The sequence below is a fragment of the Equus przewalskii genome, chromosome 19 (assembly GCF_037783145.1).
Source record: "Equus przewalskii isolate Varuska chromosome 19, EquPr2, whole genome shotgun sequence".
Classification (NCBI taxonomy): domain Eukaryota; kingdom Metazoa; phylum Chordata; class Mammalia; order Perissodactyla; family Equidae; genus Equus; species Equus przewalskii.
The window spans coordinates 11,199,076-11,220,777 of record NC_091849.1 but is presented as its reverse complement, the minus strand read 5'-3'; the positions used below and the strand labels follow the sequence as shown (position 1 = coordinate 11,220,777).

Here is a 21,702-nt window from a genome sequence, read left to right as displayed (position 1 = left end):
TACTCCAGTGCAAACATAGATATTAAAGTCAGATAAAAATAAGCTGTAAATATCTCTATCTCAGGTCCCTTCTAGTAGAGTGAATAACAAGAAGAAAGTTGGTTATGTTAAGATAAACATAATAAAGTATTTCATAAGGGGAAATACTTATGGTATTTCTTAATAAAAATGATGGTATCATGCAAAGTTCATTTGAGCCAAATAATTTAGTGGGGCCAATTTGATTTGGTCCATGTCCTCGGCTTTCTAAAGATCTGGCTTAATGCCGGGATAAATTTAGACTATTCAGACAAGACTACAAAAATGCCAAGTTCCCATAAAAAGCTTCCTCTCTCAATTAGGCTTTTGATAGATACTCAGTATCAGTGAGTTCAAAATAATAGTACTAAACAGACTACAAACGGACATCCATTAATGACCCCAACAGGGACATGTGTCTGAGAAGACCACCCACCACCACAACTTGGCTATAGCAGAAGTTTCTGCTTTGTTTCAATGCTAACAGTTTACTTTCTCAGCTCTCCTCATTGGCAGAAAGTAGCTAAGAATTAAAAGTTGCTATTCCCTTCTTTTCATGAGGACTTTATTAGATGACCTTTAGAGGCCTCTGAGATTATGTACTTCTCCCTTGGTCTCTATTATTTCATATTTTTAATTTTGATTTGCAACCCATCTTCTGGCAGAATAAAGGATCTTAATTAGTTTCATTGAAACATGTTTGATTTTTCTCTATTTGTTTTTCTTTTTCCTAAAGTGGAGTAAAGGCTATCGACCTGTTCCTCAGCCAGTTCCAAAGGACATCAGTTTGTTTAAAACTGTTTGTTTAAGGAATTCAAAAGGTGGTGAGGCCATTGTATTTATTTGTATGCTCTGAGTGCTATTATGAGAAAGCAGCCTGAAGTTCTAAGAGATAGACTGGCAATGGAATATAGCTTAGTCTGGATGGTAAAATTATGCAGAGTCTGCAGCAGCAGTTCATTTAGAGAGGTCCAAAGCTACGCAGTACTTAGTAGCAGAGTCTGGAGGTGGAGTGAGGGCTGGAGGAGCAGGGTGAGTCCAAAGCTGCATGGTAGAAAGGGCCATCCTCCAAATGTAGGGTCCTTCATGACTACTGTGTATCAGAGTTCCAGAATTTAGTGACTTTGGCTAACCAGAAATGATGGACTAAAATTGTTGCACCAAGAATTCCAGCTATTGCCTTCTAAAGCTATAGACCTCATGTAAAAGAGCAGGTGAGCACAAATTCAAGAGGAAGCATCGCCACGCTTCATTCAATTTCACCTCAGGGAGGGTGATTAGGATAGGGACATAGGAATTGAAGGATGTGTCCTTTCAAGGACAAAAAATAGAGGAAAACGGAAAGGAGCTAAATTTTACTTCTTTTATTGGTCATAAGAAATAAGATATGTGGGGGCTGGCCCCGTGGCCGAGTGGTTAAGTTCGCGCGCTCTGCTGCAGGTGGCCCAGTGTTTCGTTGGTTTGAATCCCGGGCGCGGACATGGTACTGCTCACTAAACCACACTGAGGCAGCGTCCCACATGCCACAACTAGAAGGACCCACAACGAAGAATATACAACTATGTACCAGGGGACTTTGGGGAGAAAAAGGATAAAATAAAATCTTAAAAAAATAAAGAAAGAAAGAAGATACGTGGCTGCACACTTGCTAGCTAACCTGATCTCATGCCCTAACGTCTGTAAGTTTCCTAGAAATGAATTTCTAGTTCACCGAATTGCAGTATTATTAGAATTCAACAGGCCCCATGGGCTCTAGTCAGATGGGGTCTCTACTGCTAGTACCATGTTTAACTCCCCTATCAGAAATGTAGAGATAATGCTGGAACCTATGACACAAACTCCTAATGCAACCATCACACTGAACAGATGAAAGCTGGAACCAAGTCTCCCCATGTTTTTGTAAACACCTCAGTGCTGGCATGGTGTAGGCCCTGAAAGAGTTAACGACCACATTTTTTGATGATACTCTTTATATAAATGATATCATTAAATTAGCATTTGTTAGGACTACATTCCCATTAGCTAATAATATACTTTTCAAAGACCTTTGAATCTAATGAGATTCTCATTAGAATGTCACAGAAACTTGAGGTGGCATGAGTCTGTCTTAAATATTAATTGAATGTCTACTATGTGACAGAAACTATAAAAACAGCCAGAATTAACAATTTAAGTCAAACTCTGATGTAAGCTGAAGTATTTGCAGAACGAAATTAATTACAGATTACCTTTAACAGAACTAGTTGTAGAGTGGTGACAGGCTATATCAAGATTATTGTTACATGTACTTTTCTATCCAACTAGTTTAATGAGAGAACCAAATAATATTTTATTCAAAAGATTCTTCATGGTTCATTCTCCTCTGAGTTCTGACCTATTCCCTTGAAAAGAACCAATTACATTAAAGCCTTCTGTTAATTTTTCTTCCTTTTCAGAGCTTATATAAATTTAAAAAAACCTTTGAAAGTCACTCTACTTTCAGATGAAATATGGTAGATGTAAAAAAAACCAAGTTTGACAACAACCGTTAATGTGGCATTGTTGATATTGGCAGTTGCTATTTATTCTTATCTCCATATCTAAATTTTGAACTGTCTCTCTCAATTTTTACATTGCTAGTGAACCAATTCTTCATTTTAAAACTGTCATTTATCCTGTCTTTCCTATAGGAAATTTACCGGGTAACCACACAGCATATAAGGGGAAGTTTCTGGAAGTATTCTAGCTAACAAATGAAGAAGCAATGATAGAGCTAGAATGTTGCGATTTTGCAGCCCCTAATGAATCACCGGATGTAGGCAGTGAGCATCAGCCGACGCCTAAACATCACTAAAAGAGTGACAATCAGATATTATGCGCCTCCTGACGGAAACCCATACTACCACTTATGAAGTATTCCTGTAAAAAAATTCTAGCCTGAATCCGATCAAGTCTCTCGAGCGAGTCACAGTTATCAATTTACAAAGACACAGAGGTCAGAAGCATGTTAAACTGCACCCTGGGGATGCCATCCAGAAAATCGAGACTGTGGGAAATTCTACCGTACACACAAATTGCAAGACAATAGAAAAAAAAAGAAAAAGAGATGGAGAGGGGAAGTAGAGATTAAAAGAGACAAAAGATGTATGTACCAACTGCAATGTTAAAAAGACCAATTGTGGAAATCTGTACACTCAATGTCTATAATTAATGACATCAAGAAATTATGATTAACTTTTAAGGCGTTGTAATGATATTGTGATTACATGTGTGGTTTGTTTGTTTTGTTTTTTCTTCTTTTTTACTGAGGAAGATCGCCCTGAGCTAACTTCTGTTGCTAATCTTCCTCTTTTCATATGTGGTCACTGACAGATGAGTGGTGTAGGTCTGCACCCAGAACCAAACCCGGGCCACCGAAGTGGAGTGTGACAAACTTCACCACTAGGTCACCAGGGCTGGCCCTATGTGTGTTTTCTTAAAGAATTCTTGTCTTCAGTGATATGTACTGAAATTTTACAGATAAACTATTTACATCTGGGATTTGCTTCAAAATATGAGAATGGGAGAAGCAGGTAGGGATACAGATAAAACAACATTGGGCATGAGTAGATAATTTTTTAAGTTGCAAGATGGATGCATTGGAGTTCATTATTATGTATCTGTCTACTTTTGTAGATGATTGAAATTTTCCATAATTTAAAAAGAAATTAAATTGCCAGAAGGCTCATACTTCATCAGCTCTTCTGACCTGCAGAAAGTGTCTCTGCGAAGTTTATGAGGGTTCTTAATGTTAGGATTATTCAGAACAGCATAGTGTCGTAGGAAGAGTCCAATGGGCCTCAGATGGAATCTTGCTTTCCCCACTTTCCAACATGCCTGACCACGTGACCCTGTGTACATCACCTAATGTCTTTGGGCCTCAGGTTCCTCATCCATACAATGGTCCCAGAACTGTTGTGGGGGTTAAATGAGCTACTGTCGTAAGTCATTTAGCATGGTTTATGTTAGATATCCAATAGTTACCTGCAAATACCACATTTGAGCTAAAAGAATGATGAGGTTATAAGCTGAGGCTGCCTGCTATGACTTCTAGATTAATTTTAGGATCCCTTTGGTCTGTTTCCCAGATGTTGAAGAAGTTGTTTGGGTTGCAACAATGCACATGGTTGAAACCTGTGTGAAATAAACTCCTGAACCTCATTTGGGTTCCTCGTCTCTATTTCCTCTAGAAGGCTCATTCACCAATATACTGGTGAAATAAAATGTTAACTATTTGGGGCCTGCTGTTCTCTATCCTCACTGAGTATCAATTAGAACAAAGATAATAATGCACTAGCTAATTTTTAATAAAACTATACTCTTCTGGCTACTTTTTTTACTACTCTGTCATCTTAAAACATTCAAATTTCTTACTTTCATTTAGGTGGAATCGACAAAATTTTTGAGTAAAATTTTTTGCTGGCACATACGCTTTTAGTGCTGAATGCCTTTTTTTCTGAGAGGATGAGGATAGAAAGAACATGCAAGACAAACCAGTCTGCAGCAAAAAGTCAGGGAGGAGTCTGTGGCACTTTACGGCTTCACGCAGATTTTGCTATTGCCTACCCTCACATTGTTCACATCTCAATAATTTACGATAATGTTGTAAAAATGATTTGTTACAGATCAGCTGTTTCTGACCAAGTTTTTCTATAGGCCAGAAAAATCATAAACTTCAAAATGATTAATTATGAGGCCCTAGTCTCTAGTCCTACCTCTCTCATTCCAGACATGAGCATTTCTGGCAGAGAAGGATGTGTGGCTACACACTCCCTCCCCTTGACAGACACACTCACACTTACACACTTCCAAAGGATCAGGGGAGTCCATGCAATGTGTCCCTCCTTGAGACCTGAATGGTTGGGTCTGAATCAGCACTTTCTCTCTTTCCTCAGCTGATTTCTAGGCTTCAAGTTAGGTGTGGAGTAGGTTTGCAACAAAAATAGGCTGGGGGCTACTGCCTAGGGTTAGTCTCAGAGGGTACACCTGAGAAAGGAACAGCCCCCTAGGGTGTGGGTTGGAAAGGCTATCACAGGTCATCCAGAGGGATTGAGACATCTCACCTTCCTTGTGAAATAGGCTATCCCACTTCATGCCTGTGCTACTTGACATTTATAAAAGAATTTTTTTAAAAGACTATTAAAATGAAATCAATAAATGCCATTTAACTAAAATAGCATATATAAAAACAACAACAAACAAACACATATCAACGGAGATTGGATTGGTGGTTACCATAGGGGAAGAGGGGAGGGCAAAAGGGGTGATTAGGCTCACATGTGAGGGGATGGACTACAATTAGTTTTTGGGTGGGGAACATGATGTAATCCACACAGAATTCGAAATATATTACGATGTACATCTGAAAGCTATGTAATGTTATAATCCCATATTACTGCAATTAATAAATTAAAAAATAGCATATATAAAAGACAAAATGGTAAAGTGAATGAATGCTTCAAAATGAACATAACACAAAGACAAAAGATAAAGTCCAATGGCTGTAAGAGTACAAAGTAACGGCCCCACTAGGGTTTCTTGAACTGGGATGGCTGCAGGTGACCAGCAGACATCATATGAAAATGTCCTGCCAGGACCAGGTTCCCTAGGGCTGAGGTTCTCAAAGGTAGGACCTCAGGGCAGAGGCTAATGGCCATGGTGTGAACAAATGCATGGGTCTCTATCTACAGGAGTGGGCAAGAGGGATGATGGACTTGCAACCAACTACAACCCCTGACTCACGCTTCCAGACATACTGGCCACTTTCCTGTTCCTCAATTTTTCCCAATTTTTCTGTCTTAGGGCATTTTCATTTGCTGTTTTCTCTACCCAGAAAGATCTCCCCTAGATTTTCTCATGGCTTCCTAGCTGGCTTGTTTGGCCATTGAGATCTCAACTCATCCAAGAGATACCTAAGAGATATCATCTGCTGAGATTTTCCTGACCATCCTATCTAAAGTGCCTCTTCCCACCAAGTTACTCTCTATCATAATTTTTTTTCATGACACTTCTCTATCTAAAATTATTTTGTTTACTGTCTTCTTCCTTCCCACCAAAATATAAGCTTCATAAAAGCAAAGGATCTATCTATACAGTTCAAGGTCTTATTCACAACATCTAGATTCTACAGGGATCAGCTCACTTTTTTTGTAAAGGGCCAAACAACAGATACTTGAGGATTTGCAGGCAATACAGTTTCTGTCACAACTACTCAACTCTGCCATTGTAGCTCTAAAGCCACCATAGACAATATGTAAATGCATGGGCATGGTTGTAATCTAATAAAACTTTACTTACAACAACAGGCAGCTGGCCAGATTTGGCCCGTGGCTATGGTTCACCAACCCCTGCTGTAGAACATTGTCCTCAGTAAAGAGTTTTAAGCAAATGTCATGAATCTCTTTTTACCTGGATTGATACAAGGTAATGATTGTCCACTTGTTACTCTAGTCCAACCAAATGAATAATATATACATATAGTGCTCTGTCTTAAATCCTTTGCCTTGATAATACTGAGTAAAAGATGCACAGAATTTGTTGGAGGTAACCCAGTTGTGCCAATGTGACTTTGTCCGGGTTTACTCTTCATCTTATTATTTTTCATTTGTAAATTCATAAGTATAGAGCTCTCTTTACACAAAGGCAGAGTACATGGCCAAGGAAAAGACATGATTTCCAGAGTCTGTTTCTATAATTAGCCTAAAAATACAAATATTCTGGAGAAAAGCAGTAGATTGATTTAAAATCATAATAAATTAGAAGCGAGTATTTTTCTCAGGATAAAATACAAAGATACCAAGTGTCAAAAGAAGGGATGAAGAAGAAGAAAACCACAGAAGAAGACTAGACTCACAGAAGAAAAAGTTTGCCAACTTCATAGTTTTTTTTGAGAAAGATTAGACCTGAGCGAACATCTGCCACCTATCCACCTCTTTCTACTGAGGAAGACTGGCTCTGAGCTAAGATCTGTGCCCACCTTTCTCTATTTTATGTGGGACGCCCACCACAGCGTGGCTTGCCCAGCAGTGTGTAGGTCTGTACCTGGGATCCAGGTTGGTGAGCCCCGGGCCCCTGAAGAGGAACGTGCCAACTTCACTGCTGTGCCAGTGGCCAGCCCCGTCGACCTCATAATTTTGATGAGGGCTGGAAGGCTGGAACTGGAGAGGCAGGAGTGGCACTGAGAACACAGACCCAGGGGTCAAGAGGTCAGGCTTTACAGCTACGACCTACCAGTTGTCGGTTTTCTCTAACTTTTCTGAGATAGACTTTCTTCACCTGTAAAATATAAAATATATATATATGCATAAAAGAGAGAGAGTCTGATCTCTGTTTCTAGGTTTAAGATTCTTAGATTATGCTAATTCCCTCTAGCACACACCCAGGTGAGTACCTAACACATGATTAGGCTACAGTTCTGTTATCGTGGCCCTTTAGCTGATACACACGCTCAAGGCGGGCTTGCCCTACAGCTAAGAAACACAAGCCTTGGTGTAATCCGTACAGCAGAACAAATCATAAAAGGAAGCAGATCTCATAAAGGTATGTCAACAGCGTATTAAAATGCCTTTATTGTGGTGACAAGGAAAGCCATAAAACAGTATTTTGAGGACTAGATAAGATATAGGAGACTTTTTAGGCCTCCTGCCCTTAGGGGTTGATATCTGTTTTTACATAATAAATGTAAAATGATGATTATTAGGCTAAATGGTAGTGGGAAGAATAGAGATAATTCAGGTTAAGAGTTAACCTGGTGTGCTTTGCAAGGTGTAGATGACATCAATGGTACCATTTCTGCCAGCAAACAGCAGAGTGCTTAGAGAGTGGTCGCCACACTTTTTTTCCTTGTTGTTGTTAGAAAAATAGACTAAAGCTTTTCCTGAGTAGATGATGGACGTATGTTCTCCAAATGTGGTCGAAGGGCCATCTGCCTGCATCAGCCTCCCTTGTGATGCTTGTTAAAGTTTGTAGTCCTGTTCTGCGCCTGAGACCACCAGGACAGGTCCCAAGTCTCTGTAGGTGATTAAACCCTCAGGTGCAATTGATACATAATAATATCCGAGAATCACTGTCTAGATTAATGATTCACATTCTACTGCATCAGATTAATGATACAGTGAAATTCCGATCCAGTATTTTTATAGTTCAATATCCAAAGAATGTGGAAGCTATTTTTCTGGCTTTAAAAATATAAAGTAAAACAGGTTAAAAAAATCTGAAAAATGAAGAGAAAATAGAAAAAGAAAAAAAATCATCCCACAATACTGTTATTCAGGGGAAAAACACAATATTTGGTGAATAATTGGGTGAATTTCCTTCCACTCTCTGAATGTCATAATTTGGATCATCACAGATTCTGAAAACTCCTAATAGCAGGGTTTGTTCATCAGTGTACCCCCAGCTCCTACTACATTGCCTGGCATATGAGGCACTCAAACGTTTGTTGAATGAACAAAGTGAATGAATGACTGGACCTGGCATCAAATTATATATTTGGTTTTGGCCCTCCAGACACTTTAAATAAAAATATGCTGGCATTCAACAGAATACCACTTTCTGATTCCCACAGGCATCAGATCAATAACATCAATAACTAGTACTTTTGCGCCATTTTTCTACTGTTTCACTCGTATTGATGTACTCCTAATAACAATATGTAGTGTAAGTGCCATTTTTATCCCCAATTTATAGATCAGGAAACTGGAGCACAGAGAGGTTAGCTAAGTACCCAGGTATCACACAGCCAGTATGAGGCAGGGTTGACTCCTGAGCCCACTGCTAGTGAGATTTTATGAGACTTGGTTAACAAATACCTACCTGTTCATGGTCTTAAGTTCTCCACCTCTTCTAAACAAATATGTGCCTGATGTTTAACACTCCAACTACAGGAAACTCTAAATATTAGGTAATTATAGGACAATTAAGAGTTAGCCCCGGCACCTATGGTTATTCATCCTGTTACTTTACAAAACTGCAAATACGTCTGCATTACTTCAGGTGTGGAGTGCTACATGTACGTTGCAGGTACCCCCACGCACATCCAGATGTGGTGTTCCTGACTCCAATAAACATGCTTACCTTTGCTTGCATTTTAGTGTACCTTGTCGGCCACATAAACAAGCAAGCACACATCCTTAATGCTAGAAAAGAGGAAAGGTCATGTAACACAAGTCTACCTTTCCCAACATCTTTCGCTTGGGCGATATAAAATTAAAAGCCCAGGATCTAAGATCCCATACTTTCTGTTCACAATTAAGTGTTAAACTAACACTTGGTGGCATTAACTGAGAAACCCCTGGAATAGAATCCAGTGTTGTGTGAGACAAGGAGTCTCCTTCTCTGACTGATCCGCTCCCCGACCTCATCCCTAAAGGAACCCCACCAATATACACATCCCGCAAACCTGCATGAGCGAGGGCCATCCTCCCTTTAACCTGTGCTTGAAAGCCACGGAGCCCAACTAAGAGCAGGACCATTTTTATCCCCAATTTATAGATCAGGATAAAGGCCCTGGGCCTCTGTAGACCCCTCCTTCCCACAGCTCCCGCAGCTGTCGCAGCATCCAAGGGCAGCCGACTGAAGCCGGCAGAAGGTGGGTCCACACGGGTTCCCCTCCCAACTCGGCCAACCTGGACCCGCCGCGCGCGGCGCGAGCCCGCTGGGCCTGCAAATCGCCGCCCTCCCGGCAGGGGGCGCCGCGGCCGCGCGGGACAAGCCGTGCTCCCAGGAGGGGGCGCGCGAGGCCGCACGGGCTGCCTCCTCGCCTGCCCCGCCCCTCCCCCGCCGGCCGCCTCGCGACACTGCGGGCGAGGCCCCGGCGAGGGGAGGGGGCGGGCGCCCGAAACGGCCACGAGCTCGGAGCGGCGCGAGCCCGAGGGGGCGGGGAGCGCGGGCGTGCGCGCGCCGGGCGTGGGCGTGGGAGTAGTAACGGAGCGGGCCCTCGGGAGCGCGGGGCAGAGGGACGCTGGCTACCCTGGACAGCGCATCGCCGCCCGCCCGCCCGGGTCGCGGCCGTGGATCATGGTGAGTGGGGCCGCGCGCCGCCGTCGCCCTTCCTTTCTCTCCCGACCGTCACGCTGGGCGGGAACGGGCCGAGCGGGCGGCGGCGCGGGAGCTGCGGGTTCGAGCTCTGGAACCCGCGGCTCTCGGCGGGCTCGGCCGCGCAGGCCCGAGGCCGGGCGGTGAACGTTTGGGCGGGGGGCGCGCGGGCCGGGCCGCGGCCCTCGTCCGGAGCCGCTTTGTCCGGCCCGCGGTCCCGCCCCGGCCCTCGGCGCCCCCGCTCGCGGGCAGACCCCTGTTGCATGCACGCGGCCGGCCGGGCGCTGGCCCTGCCCGACGAAACGGCCCCCTCCGCCCGCGGCGGCCATTCTTCCCGCGCCCACGCTCCGGCCCACCGCCCGCCGGCTCCCGGCTAGGGGGTGGCGTTGCCCCGGCGCGGGACCGACCTGCCTCGGGAAGTGCGGGGTTTGGGGCTCTAACCGTTGACTTCATGCCTCCTCTCCGCCCTGCACCGTGCCCGCCAGCCCGGGGGTGTGTCCGTGTGCTTGCCCGCGCCTCGCTGGGTGTGCAGAGCGGAGTCGGGGGTAGGTTTCCATCTGTACCCCGGGATGGAGGGGCCTTTGATGTGTTCCTTCCAACCACTTCTCTCCAGTTTCCCGGGCCAGTCCCCGACTCTGAATTCATAGCGCTTTGTGCTCGCGTTAAACTCGGATTCTGGAGAGAGAGAGGGGTGTGTATCTGTGTCCCTGTCCGTCTGTCCCCGTCTGATGAACTGCCTGAGAGTTTTGGCAGCAGAGCCTGGTTCTGTGACTACAAAAAGAAAAAGTGTGTCGTGCCAGGCTCAAAGGACCAGTCAGTCCTGGGCAGAATGGGAAGCCCGCGTTTGCGTTGAGTGGTCCATATTTTACCTCTGCTTCTCTCCTCCCTCCCATATGGTTTCCTCTCCACTTCAGGGCTTGTTAAAATATGCTAATCTCCTTTCTTTTCCCCCCTCCAGCTAGCACTAATCAGTCCTAGATTTTGCCCTCTATCCTTTCGGGCACACTCTGTCTACCTGATTATATGTGAAGCCTCTTCTAGCCGCTTTATCCAAAATTCCAGTCTTTCCCACCCTACCCACCGCAGGTCATGTTCCCCCTGACTGCTTTTTTTTTTTTTTTTTTTGCTTTCTCTTCAGCATCTAATATTTAACGTACTATTTTATTTATTTACCTTGTTCGTTGAATGTGGTTCCCACCAGAGTGTAAGTTTCAGTAGGGCTGAGATTTTTGTCGTTTTGTTTACTGCTATTTCCAGTACCTACAATAGTGCCTAGCATAGTAGGTACTCAGTAAAGTTTTAAAAAAATTGACCCAATAAAGCAGCACACTTTATGCTGATGTACAAATGGGAAGCAGCAATGCAATTACAGGGATTATCTATCCAACTGACAGTTGTAATGATGAGGATTCCAAGTGAAGTTTCTACTCTTGAACAGGAAGGACTTGATTTGGTGACCCTCAATGATAAGAGTAGAGGTGGCCATCTCCTATGCCTCGGTCAGTCACTTCATGCTCTAGACACCTTGGCACCTGGGTGGACTAGGCATTTTTAGAGCTAACTAGCTTTCTCCTTCACGGTCTGATTCTTTGTTCCAAATTATTATGAATTGTAATGAATAAGGGAACAAGTCCAAGGATATCTCCTTAATTGGATGGAAGAGCTGTGGGAATTAACCTGAAAGAGCCAAAATAAAGGGCAAGCTCTTATAAGCTCTACCCTGTACAATTATGATACTACCTCTATAGATAAGCGTTTTTCAGAAACTTTGGGTCTTCAGAGGAGATATTTTTTATAAATATATCCAAATCAAAGTCATCTCACTTAAGAAAAAAATGAGTCAGGAAGTGGGAAGGGTAGGGGGTTAAATTCATAAGTAAATCAGTGGATCAGTTAGAGACACCTTTTGGATCTACGTCCAACATGAACTGTCTCTTGTGATGTCTCTGCTAATTAGTCTTATTCCAAAACAAATAGTTTGGCTTCGGATTCTCTTTTGTTTTTCTATTTCTGTAGTGTAAATTGATGGCAATCCTTTGTTTTAAACCTGGGAAGTGTTTTTATGATTTCAACCAAATGGCTTGATAAAATTTACATGGGCAAGTTTCTGAAAATGTTGTAATTATAGCCCTCATTGTATAAGTTCAGCGGTTCTGTGATTACTGTCTTGTCCACATAGGTGGTAGAAATTTAAGGTAAAAAGGAAAGAAAGAAGTTTCTATTTGAAATTAAAACCAGCCAACCAAACATAAATGAAAGACACCTCATTCTTTTGATCCCAATTTGTGTTTGTAGGAGATTTTGCTATGTTATGATTCCAGTCAAAGTATCAAGCCATTTTTTCTTTCTGTTGCTTGAAAGTGTTGAATTTTCAAGAAGTACAAAACCCATTTTTAATCCTCTTGGAGAAGCTTAAATTTTGGTTCTTTGACAAAAGGTTGCAATTTAATCCAGCTCCCTTCCAATATTTGAATCATAGTTTGGGAGGTTCAGGTACTTTCATAGTTTGAAAGCGAGTGTTTAAAATTGAAGCGGATGCATACTGTATAGCTAATTGTATTCAGAAATCAGGGCCTTGCTGTTCAGAGTTGTGCCCATGATCATCTCTGTTGGACAATCGGATGTGTACCATCTAATTTGATGGTTTGGGTTTTTAGGAATAGACATTGATAAAGGGCAAGAATTTGCACTAGAAACTCTCAGGTCCAGCATAGTGAAAATATGCCAACATCAGTAACTTATCATAATTCAAAGTTACAAACTTACACATTTGTATTTTTCCTTAATCAAATTAGGACGTCCTTGGTATATCACTGACTCTGACAATGAACTATTTGAATAAATTGTTAGTTTAAAAATAACCGTTTGAAATCTAACAATTTAATAATTACAGAGGATGGATTGTTCTGGAATTGATGATGTGGCAATTTAGAACTTGCGATCTGGAGTCAGTCATGGGTTTGAATCCCAACACCAGCATTTAACTGTGTGACCTTGGGCAGACTACCTTCTTTAGGCTTCAGTTTTTTCTTTTGTAAAAGAAGACTGTCGTATTGTTTCATAACGTTCTTGGGAGGAACAAATAAGATGATGCACTTAATGTGTCTAGCATGGTGCTTAGAGTGTTCGGTAAATATTAACTATTATAACGGTGTGTGCTCTTCTTTCTCCCACACCCGGCTGTTTCTGGTTGAGATATCTAGAATGATGTCTGTGATTCACCTGAGGTCCCTTGCCCTTATGTGACCCTCATGTGTATCTAGCATTGCTCTATATCAAGTGTCTAGTAGGAGCATAATGCAAGCCACATATGTAATTTTTAATTTTCTAGTAACATTAAAAAGTAAAAAGAGAGAGATGAAATTTTAATAATATTTTTAATCCATGCAAATGTTATTTCAACATGTAATCAATGTAAAAAGATACCAGTGAGATTACATTCTTTTTTTTCATAGGAAATCTTTGAAATCTGCTGTGCGTTTATACTTCCAGCACATTTGGTTCAGGCTAGCCACAATTTCAAGTGCTCAAGAGCCCTGCGTGGTTAGAGGCTGCTGTGTTGGACAGAACAACCCTAGATGATACATGTCCTCCAAGTTTGCCTCTTATCTCCTAGCCCCTTTCCACTCGTGAGAACCTGGCTGCCACCTTAAACCCAGCGTTACCGAGAGGAAGCTCACCTTTCAGACTCCTCTCTGCTCCCTTTTGCTGTTAGTAATTCCACCAGCTCTCAAGTCTACTGTGTCTGAAATCTGATTCTTACTCTTTTTTCTTTTATATTGTTGATTGTATAATATTCTCATATTTTTGCTTGAAAATATCTTTAAATCTCTTCTCTCCAGCCCCATTTCCATGACTTTTCTACAGGTTTCCTCTTTTGCAGTCTCTTTGTTCTTTACTTTTTTACTTGAAGTTCACTATTTCTTCAAGGCCACGATCATCGTTTGCATTTAGTAGCTTGATGTTGGGAGGCTCTGGTCCTGGCCTGTTCCAAAGGTCCCCCTTCTGCTCCTTCCCCGCCCCCTTCCCCTCCCTCCCGCCCTCCCTTCCCACCCTCCCTTCCTACCTCTCTTGAGAAGCAGAGTTCTCTACCTGGGAAGCACTGGGCTCCACATTCTCTCCACTCTTTCATCAGCTCTTTTTCGTGTTGTCATAAATGGTTTCTATTTTATAGCTTATTCCTATGCTTAACACCTTTCCTAAATATCCAAAGAAATATAATTACTTTAATTGACAATCTAATATTAAAATGATCTGCTCAAGAAAAGAAACACAGATAAAGGAAAGAGAAAAATAAACCGTGGGAAGGGAAAATGAAGTTATTCTTTGAGCTTTATCTGCCTTTCAAGAAATATAAGTGGACCTGATTAATAATAATAATAACAACCACCACCACAGCAGTGATGACACCGCACATGTACTCAGTGCTTGCAGGAGACAGAGCGCTTTCCTCTGTGCCTGGTGAACAAAGGCACAGAACAGAAGAAAGGCACTGGACCAGGAGTCAAGAAATCTGGTTCCTGGTCCTGGCTTTACTGTTGACCAGCTTTATTCCCTTGATCAAGTCACTCTGAGACACTGTTTACTCACCTGCAAAATGGGTATTACCTTTTTCACAAGGTTCTTTTGTCAGAATCCCTTAGGGCCTTTATGCTGGCTGTTCCTTCTGGCTGGCTGGCTGGCTCTCCCCCAGAGAGCTGTATGGCTGTCCTCTTTTTTTTTAAAGATTTTATTTTTTTCCTTTTTCTTCCCAAAGCCCCCCAGTACATAGTTGTATATTCTTCATTGTGGGTCCTTCTAGTTGTGGCACGTGGGACGCTGCCTCAGCGTGGTTTGATGAGCGGTGCCATGTCCACGCTCAGGATTCGAACCAACGAAACACTGGGCCGCCTGCAGCAGAGCGCGCAAACGGCCACGGGGCCAGCCCCGTGTATGGCTGTCTTCTTAATACCTCCTTCATTAGACCTACCCTGACCTCTCTGTTTAAAACTGGGAGCTGCCCTGCCGTATTCACACATGCCTGATCCGTGTACACTGCTCTTTTTTCATAGCACGTATAACCTAGCAGTTCACTTATTTAAATAGCACTTGGAACCTTCTAGTAATTTACTTGTTTGTTATTTATGTGATTTTTCTTTGTCCCTTCCTCCCTGAATGCAGCTTCATGAGGACAGACGTTTTTGTCCGCCTTGCTCAGTAATGCATCTCAGGCATCTAGGCTACTGCCTGATGTATGGCAAACACTTGCTGGTGAAGTCAAGGCCACTTCTGCCACCTCCCAGTGCAGTGCTCTTTTCTCTTCACATCCCATTTAACACCCAGAAAGGATGAATTGGGAAAAAACCAAACCAGTTGTCTGAGAGGGAGCATGGGTAGAAGGAGATGAACTTAGGAATCGGACAGACTTGTTTAAATGCACATTCCCAGCCTGGGTGAAGCCAGACCTGGGGAATCAGAATCTCTGAGGGAGGGGCTTTGGAGTCTGCATGCCTGGAATCAGATACACACGGATTTGGAATCCAGTGCTCTAGAGGCTCCAAGGAATGAGGGACTACCTTCCAGCAAAAATGTTTAGTGTGTGCTTCATGAAGGAGTTGAGATCAATGCTGGATCTTGAATAGGTTGGATATGTAGGAAAAGAAAGGCGTGTAGAATCGAGCAGAGCATTCCATTTAGGGGAAATAACTGAGCAAGGACCTGGAAAGCAATAACAGATGTGTTTGAGAAAGACTATACCGTGAGCAACCATGTCTTTGCAGAGCCTGGCTCAGATTAGGTGCTCAATGTTGAATTTGTGAGGGCTGTAGACCAACAGCATTATGGGATGGATCGAGTCAGATTTTGAAGTTGTCTGAATCTGAAGCTAAGAAGTTTCTTGAATCTGAGGCTAAGAAGCTTCTCCTAAATTTTTACAGGTAGTGGAACACAGGCTTTTGAAATGGAGAGTCAAATGAAAGCAACATTTAGGAAGATTAATCTGGTTTCCATAATATCTAGAGTTGGGAGAGCCTGGATAAGGTTACAAGGGGGCTGAACTAATATGTCAGTTCTTCTCGCTTATTTTCATGCTGTCAGCTTTTGAAAACTTGTCTCTAACCACACTCTCCTGGGTTCAATTCTCTACTCCATTTATGTCATCTACAAAATAGATATAATAATACTTAGTGAAGAATAAGATAATATATATGAAGTCCCTCATAATATACAAGCTAGGTGATAGTAGATACTGAAAACTGGTGGCTATTACCCACAGACACTTTATCATATTCGTCTTTATAACCCTAACTTTTTTCTCTGCCTGGAATAGGGATATTTTTAAAAACTAACTTATTGATCTACATGTATTTACATTAAAAAAAATCCTTGTATTCCTGTAATGATGGATTTTGGTTTTGACATTCAGGACTTCTTCTGGAGAAAATGAAAATGTGATAAAGATTTCATTCTCTGATTTTTGGTTCTTTTTCTTTAGGCTGCATGAATTCTGTTAATTAGGGAAAAATGAAAAACTAAATTATGTGCTTGTTTCAAAACAATTTTTCTTAGTGAATAGTTCTCACCTGTAGAAGCACTCGTATTGTAGAACGGAATGTATTTTGGAAATTGTGCCATGGATTTGAATCACAGCTTCAGGAAATCCCAGGAGCAATCAGAGTAAATCTCAGCTGTTTGCCCCACCACCTACATCAAATTGCCTGTGTCTTGAGCTTCTTACTAGTGCTGAATCTAATGTTTTAAGCCCTAAAAATCAGTCATATGAGAAAATATTTCTTCCATTCTCTGCCTTTCCCACTGGATCGTCATTATTTCAGTTACTAGAATCATAAATATAGCAGATTATTGGCTTTGTATATTGGGAATAATATAGATTCCCAATAGGAAAGAGAATGTATATATGTACATAGCTTCTTTTCCTACTTTTTTTTTTGTCAGCTTGCAAGTAGTGAAAATTGATGAGAAATTTAAGTATATGGGTAAAACTGAAATGAGTTGACAATACAGGACTGACTGTGTGTGATCCAGGAGGGGAGACTGTTAGAAGAGGCTAACATTAGGTGGGAAAAGTGGAAGACACAGTGGACATGTTGAGGGCATCAGTAGACCAGCCTGGCTGGCATGAAGTTGCTGCAAAGACTGGCCCGAGAAAGGCTGGAGGAGTGCTTTGAACCAAACGGAATGGAGTCTCTGGGTTTCTGGTTGAAGTCCATATTGCCCTTCAGTGTAAAATTCTTTCCTGCTCGGTAGACTTATTTTGTCTTGTATGGCTTGATTCCCTATCAATTCATTTTCAAATAAAATAGCATCATTACACCTTTAATTTGTGAGCAACTTTAGAGGAACTTTCCACAACATCCCTAATGATGGCAATCTTATCTTTGTTGATGTTTATAATCTATTTCCCCCTTTTCAAATAAGCTCTGTTAGGGCAAGAATTTTGTATGTCTTGTTTACCACTGTAATTTCAACATTAGAATGGTGCCAGCACAGAAGAAACTCTCAGAGAATACTTGTTGGATGAATGAACAGATGTGTAAAGTAGCTTTCCCGTGTTTGAGGAAACTGAGACTAAGAGAGGTTGTTCTATTGAGTCATACAAGTAGTAAATGGTGGACTGGGGACTCAAACCCGCTTTATACCTATGTCTCTTGTCTTCTACTGCATTGCTTGTTTCATTATACTGACTGCCTTTCCTGATACCAATGGTATTTTCAGTGAGACTGAAAAAACACAAACCATAAAAAGTGACAGATTTGACCATATCAAAATTTAAAATTTTGGGGTGGCAGAAGACACCATAGGCAGGGATTTAAAAAAACCCAACAGGGGCTGGCCCCATGGCCAAGTGGTTGAGTTCGCGCGCTCCACTGCAGGCAGCCCAGTGTTTCGTTGGTTCAGATCCTGGGCGCGGACATGGCACTGCTCATCAAATCACGCTGAGGCAGCGTCCCACATGCCACAACTAGAAGGACCCACAACGGAGAATATACAACTATGCACTGGGGGGCTTTGGGGAGAAAACTAAAATCTTTCAAATAAAAAAACCAACAAGCAACAGACTAGAAGATATTTTCTATATTGTTATATAGATTCTATATTTGACTTCTATGAATCAATAAACAAGGCAAGCAACCTATTAGAAACATAGATAAGGTTTATTAACGGGAGCTCACTGCAGAGGAGCCCCGCTCAGCCAATAGACATTTAAAGACAAGCACAACTGCAGTAGTAATAGGAAATGCAAATTAAAACCATCCTATCCGTGCACTTGGCAAAAATTTAATACGCTGACAGTAGCAAGTCCCATAAAATTTTTAGAGTAATATGGTAGTTTTTACTAAAACTAGAAATGTATTCCCCAAACAACAGCAATTCCACAACTAGTTTATTCCCAGAGAAATTCTCCCTTCTGAACATAAGGAGATTTGTAAAAAGCAGCATTGTTTGTAATAGCAGAAAAATGGAAACAACCTTCAATATCCCTCAGTAAGGAAATGGCTAAATAACAATTTGGAATAGTCATATGATGGAATACTGTATAGCAGTTACAGTGAAGGAACTAGATCTCCATGTGTCAACATGAATAGATCAAGCTGCAGAAAGATAAGTATCATTTATATAAATCCTTAAAATGTACAAAACAGTGCTATTTTTGTTGGTGAGTATCTGTGTATAAATATATAAAAACATAGACAGGAAGCCTTGACATCAAATTTATCACAGTAGTTATATCTGGGGAAGGAGCTAGGGACACAGGATTGGGAGCTGTACACAGGGAATGACAGCTTCATCAGTTATATGTCTCAGTTCCCAGAGCATAGTGGGTACTCAATAATTATTGAATTCATTTTAAAAGATTTGAAACAAATATGATACAATTTTAACATATGTGATATATTTATTTGATTATTCTCTACATGTTTTGCCTTTACATTTTTTCCCATGTTAAAAATAGGTTCGGAGTTGGCGTCTGTCTTAGAGTCTCAGGTCAGAGACCTGTAAGTATCGCACATGTAGGACAGAGAGCCACGTGGCAGGAGGCCTTCTATTGTTTCCCTAAACCCTAATCCTTTCTTCTTGGCTGACTGAACCAACATGTGAAAGGCCTTACACGGTCCCACTCGGCATCCGTGCAGTTCTAGAGAACTAAAGGACGTGTAGAAGGGCACGTTTCTCATAGCCAACACCAATTAAAGGAATAAGGCTATCTTCCCATGTGCGAGAAGAGAGAGACTAGCAAATACTGACAACAGCAGCAGCTAGTCTCATTGACTGAGTTCTTACTATGTGCCAGGTGCTGTTATCAGAAGCTTTCCTGTATTCGCGCGTCCTCAGCAACCTGGCAGTTGGTACTGCCATTTCCTTTTTGCAGACAGGGAAACAGAGGCAGGCTGGGGAAAGGAGCATAAAGGAATAAGGAGAGCATTTTTACTCAAATTATACACCATAAATATTTGTGTTTCCTAATGGAAAGTCAGTCATCAGGGGCTTTTGAGCCCTCTGGCCCTGGCGTCCTCTCTCTTGCCCTCCTCTCTAATACCTAATCACCCGGCATCTTTGAGAATAGTTCTGTTGAATATCACTTGGGTCCCTTTCCGGTGTTAAAATTCAGACTGGAATTTTGTTACTCTCCTTTTTACACCACTGCATTCCCTCTTGTAATTTTTTTAAAAAAGATATCACTGTTGAGACAAGCACTAATTAAAGCAGGGACACTTCTCCGCTATGACTTCACTGCCTTTAGATTTTCCAAGTATGATGGCAGTGGGAGATAGAAGGATGTGACAGTATGCCGCTGAGTTGGGATTTGAAAATGCAGGACACCAAATGAATGATTGTCAAGCTTCTAGTCAGTCTGCAGGCCTGTCATAGATACTTTTACAATATGAAATCCGTTAATCTTCACAACACTGTGAAGTTAGGATTTCTTTTTCATTTTATAGATGGCGAAGACGCTGCTCAGAGATAACATTTTGCCCAAGGTTATGCAGCTACTTAGTGTCAGAACCAAGACTGGAACCCGTGTGTAACTCCCCTTCTTTGCAGTGACCACACTGAGTGATGTGCCTCTTTCTGCTGGAGCGTTCAGTGACCTCCCACACATGCCAGACACAAGACTGGCTAAAAATCATCACCGCCTGCATCGTGGCAAGAGGCCCAGCATTCCTTTAAACAATGGTGGTTCGTCATTTACCAGCTCTGTGAAATTAGGCAACTTCTTTACGTCTCTAAGCCTCACTTCCTGATCTGTCAAGAGAGATAAAAACACCTATCTTGTTAGAATAATTGGGAGAATTAACTGAGATAATAGTATGTAATATGCCCAATGAATACAATGGTACCTAGTAAACACATTCTATTTTCATTTATTATTACTATCATCTGTGGTTTCTGTAATGAAGAAATCAGTGATGTTGGGGGTAATTCTGAAATTAGAAACTCCTTGACATACTCTTTTAAAATGAAAAAAAATGCCACTAAATAAAAGCAAGCTACATGGCAGCTGTAGGTAGGTAGTGAGGGAGAATTTAATCTTTTTCTTTATAAACCAATCAACAAGTAAAAAAGAAAGGAAAAGAAAGCCTATAACCATTGTTACAACTTGGAGGCAGGCAATTTACTCCTCTGCTGGAGCTGGTTACTCTGGACTGAAGCCATCAATCATAGATCAACCTGTTTGTCCACACCTGCTTCTAGCCAACAGTAAAATCTCTTTATAAAGCGACCAAGATAAATAGAAGGTTAAATCAAGCAGTAGCTTACTGGGCAGCTGTAGTAAGGGAGGTGTACAATGTTCTGGAACAAGGACTCATTTTAACCTTCTATGGAGTTAAAATGCTACGTGCCAATCTAAAGCAAAACCAAATCCCCAAATAGGAAAAGACATCCTGTAACCAAAGCAACTTATACATAGCTATAGAGAAACTCTAGAGTTGTCATTTGGTTGATGGAAGAGAAGAGAAGTCCATGTCTGTAGACTGCTCCCCCTGACCCCAAAGTCCAAATTAGACCGTGTTGGAGGAATGATATTAGGGAGAAAGTTTAGCTAGGCACAGGCAAGAGGAATTGGTTATAGCAATAGAAATATGGCTCTCAGAGTAAGAGAGGTAATAATTCTACCAGATTCTGAACTTGTTTACTTCTAAAGGCTGTATAAAAAAGATGTCAACAAACTGGAATAAATCCAGAAGAGAATGCTGAAGTAGGTAAGGGTCTAGAGCTTATGTCATATACGTACATGTATCTGATACCTAGAATATTCAATTAATGCCTGTAGAAGGAGGAAGGAAGGTAAGGAGGCAAGGTCAGACGACAAACTAGGGGAGAGGGGAAGGGAGTGAAAGAAGGGGAGAAGTTGAATTTACTGAGGCTGTGTGCTAGGAAAGGTGAAGGCTCGGTGTGAAGTGATGCCTATGATCAAATATCTGAAGTCTCATGTGGGGGAAAAAATATTAGTATTGTGTGATTTCAAAGGAGAGAACTAAGATTGATGGGTAACAATTGACTGGAGAAAGATTTTTACCACAAAATAAGAAAGGGCTTTCCAAAACCAAGAAACCTTCAAAACACAGAATGTGCTACCCTGCAAAGTCGTGAAAAGTCTTTCTCTGGAGTTTTTCCAGTAAGGAGGAT

General features: G+C 41.7%; 1 protein-coding gene across 4 annotated transcripts in view; it reads left to right on the top strand.

The window, feature by feature from the left end:
* Window positions 1-9,809: 9,809 nt before the first annotated feature.
* Window positions 9,810-21,702, top strand: part of ELOVL2 (ELOVL fatty acid elongase 2) — a 60,200-nt gene continuing 48,307 nt past the window's right edge. Inside the window, exon 1 of one of the 4 annotated variants that reach the window (XM_070584060.1) lies at window positions 9,810-10,056. In XM_070584060.1, the coding sequence (XP_070440161.1) occupies window positions 10,054-10,056 (3 nt within the window). In that variant the 5' untranslated portion in view covers window positions 9,810-10,053. Of the gene's footprint in view, window positions 10,057-10,189; window positions 10,617-21,702 lie in introns of those variants that run through there. The other 3 variants (XM_070584056.1, XM_070584055.1, XM_070584057.1) reach the window with 3 other exon arrangements.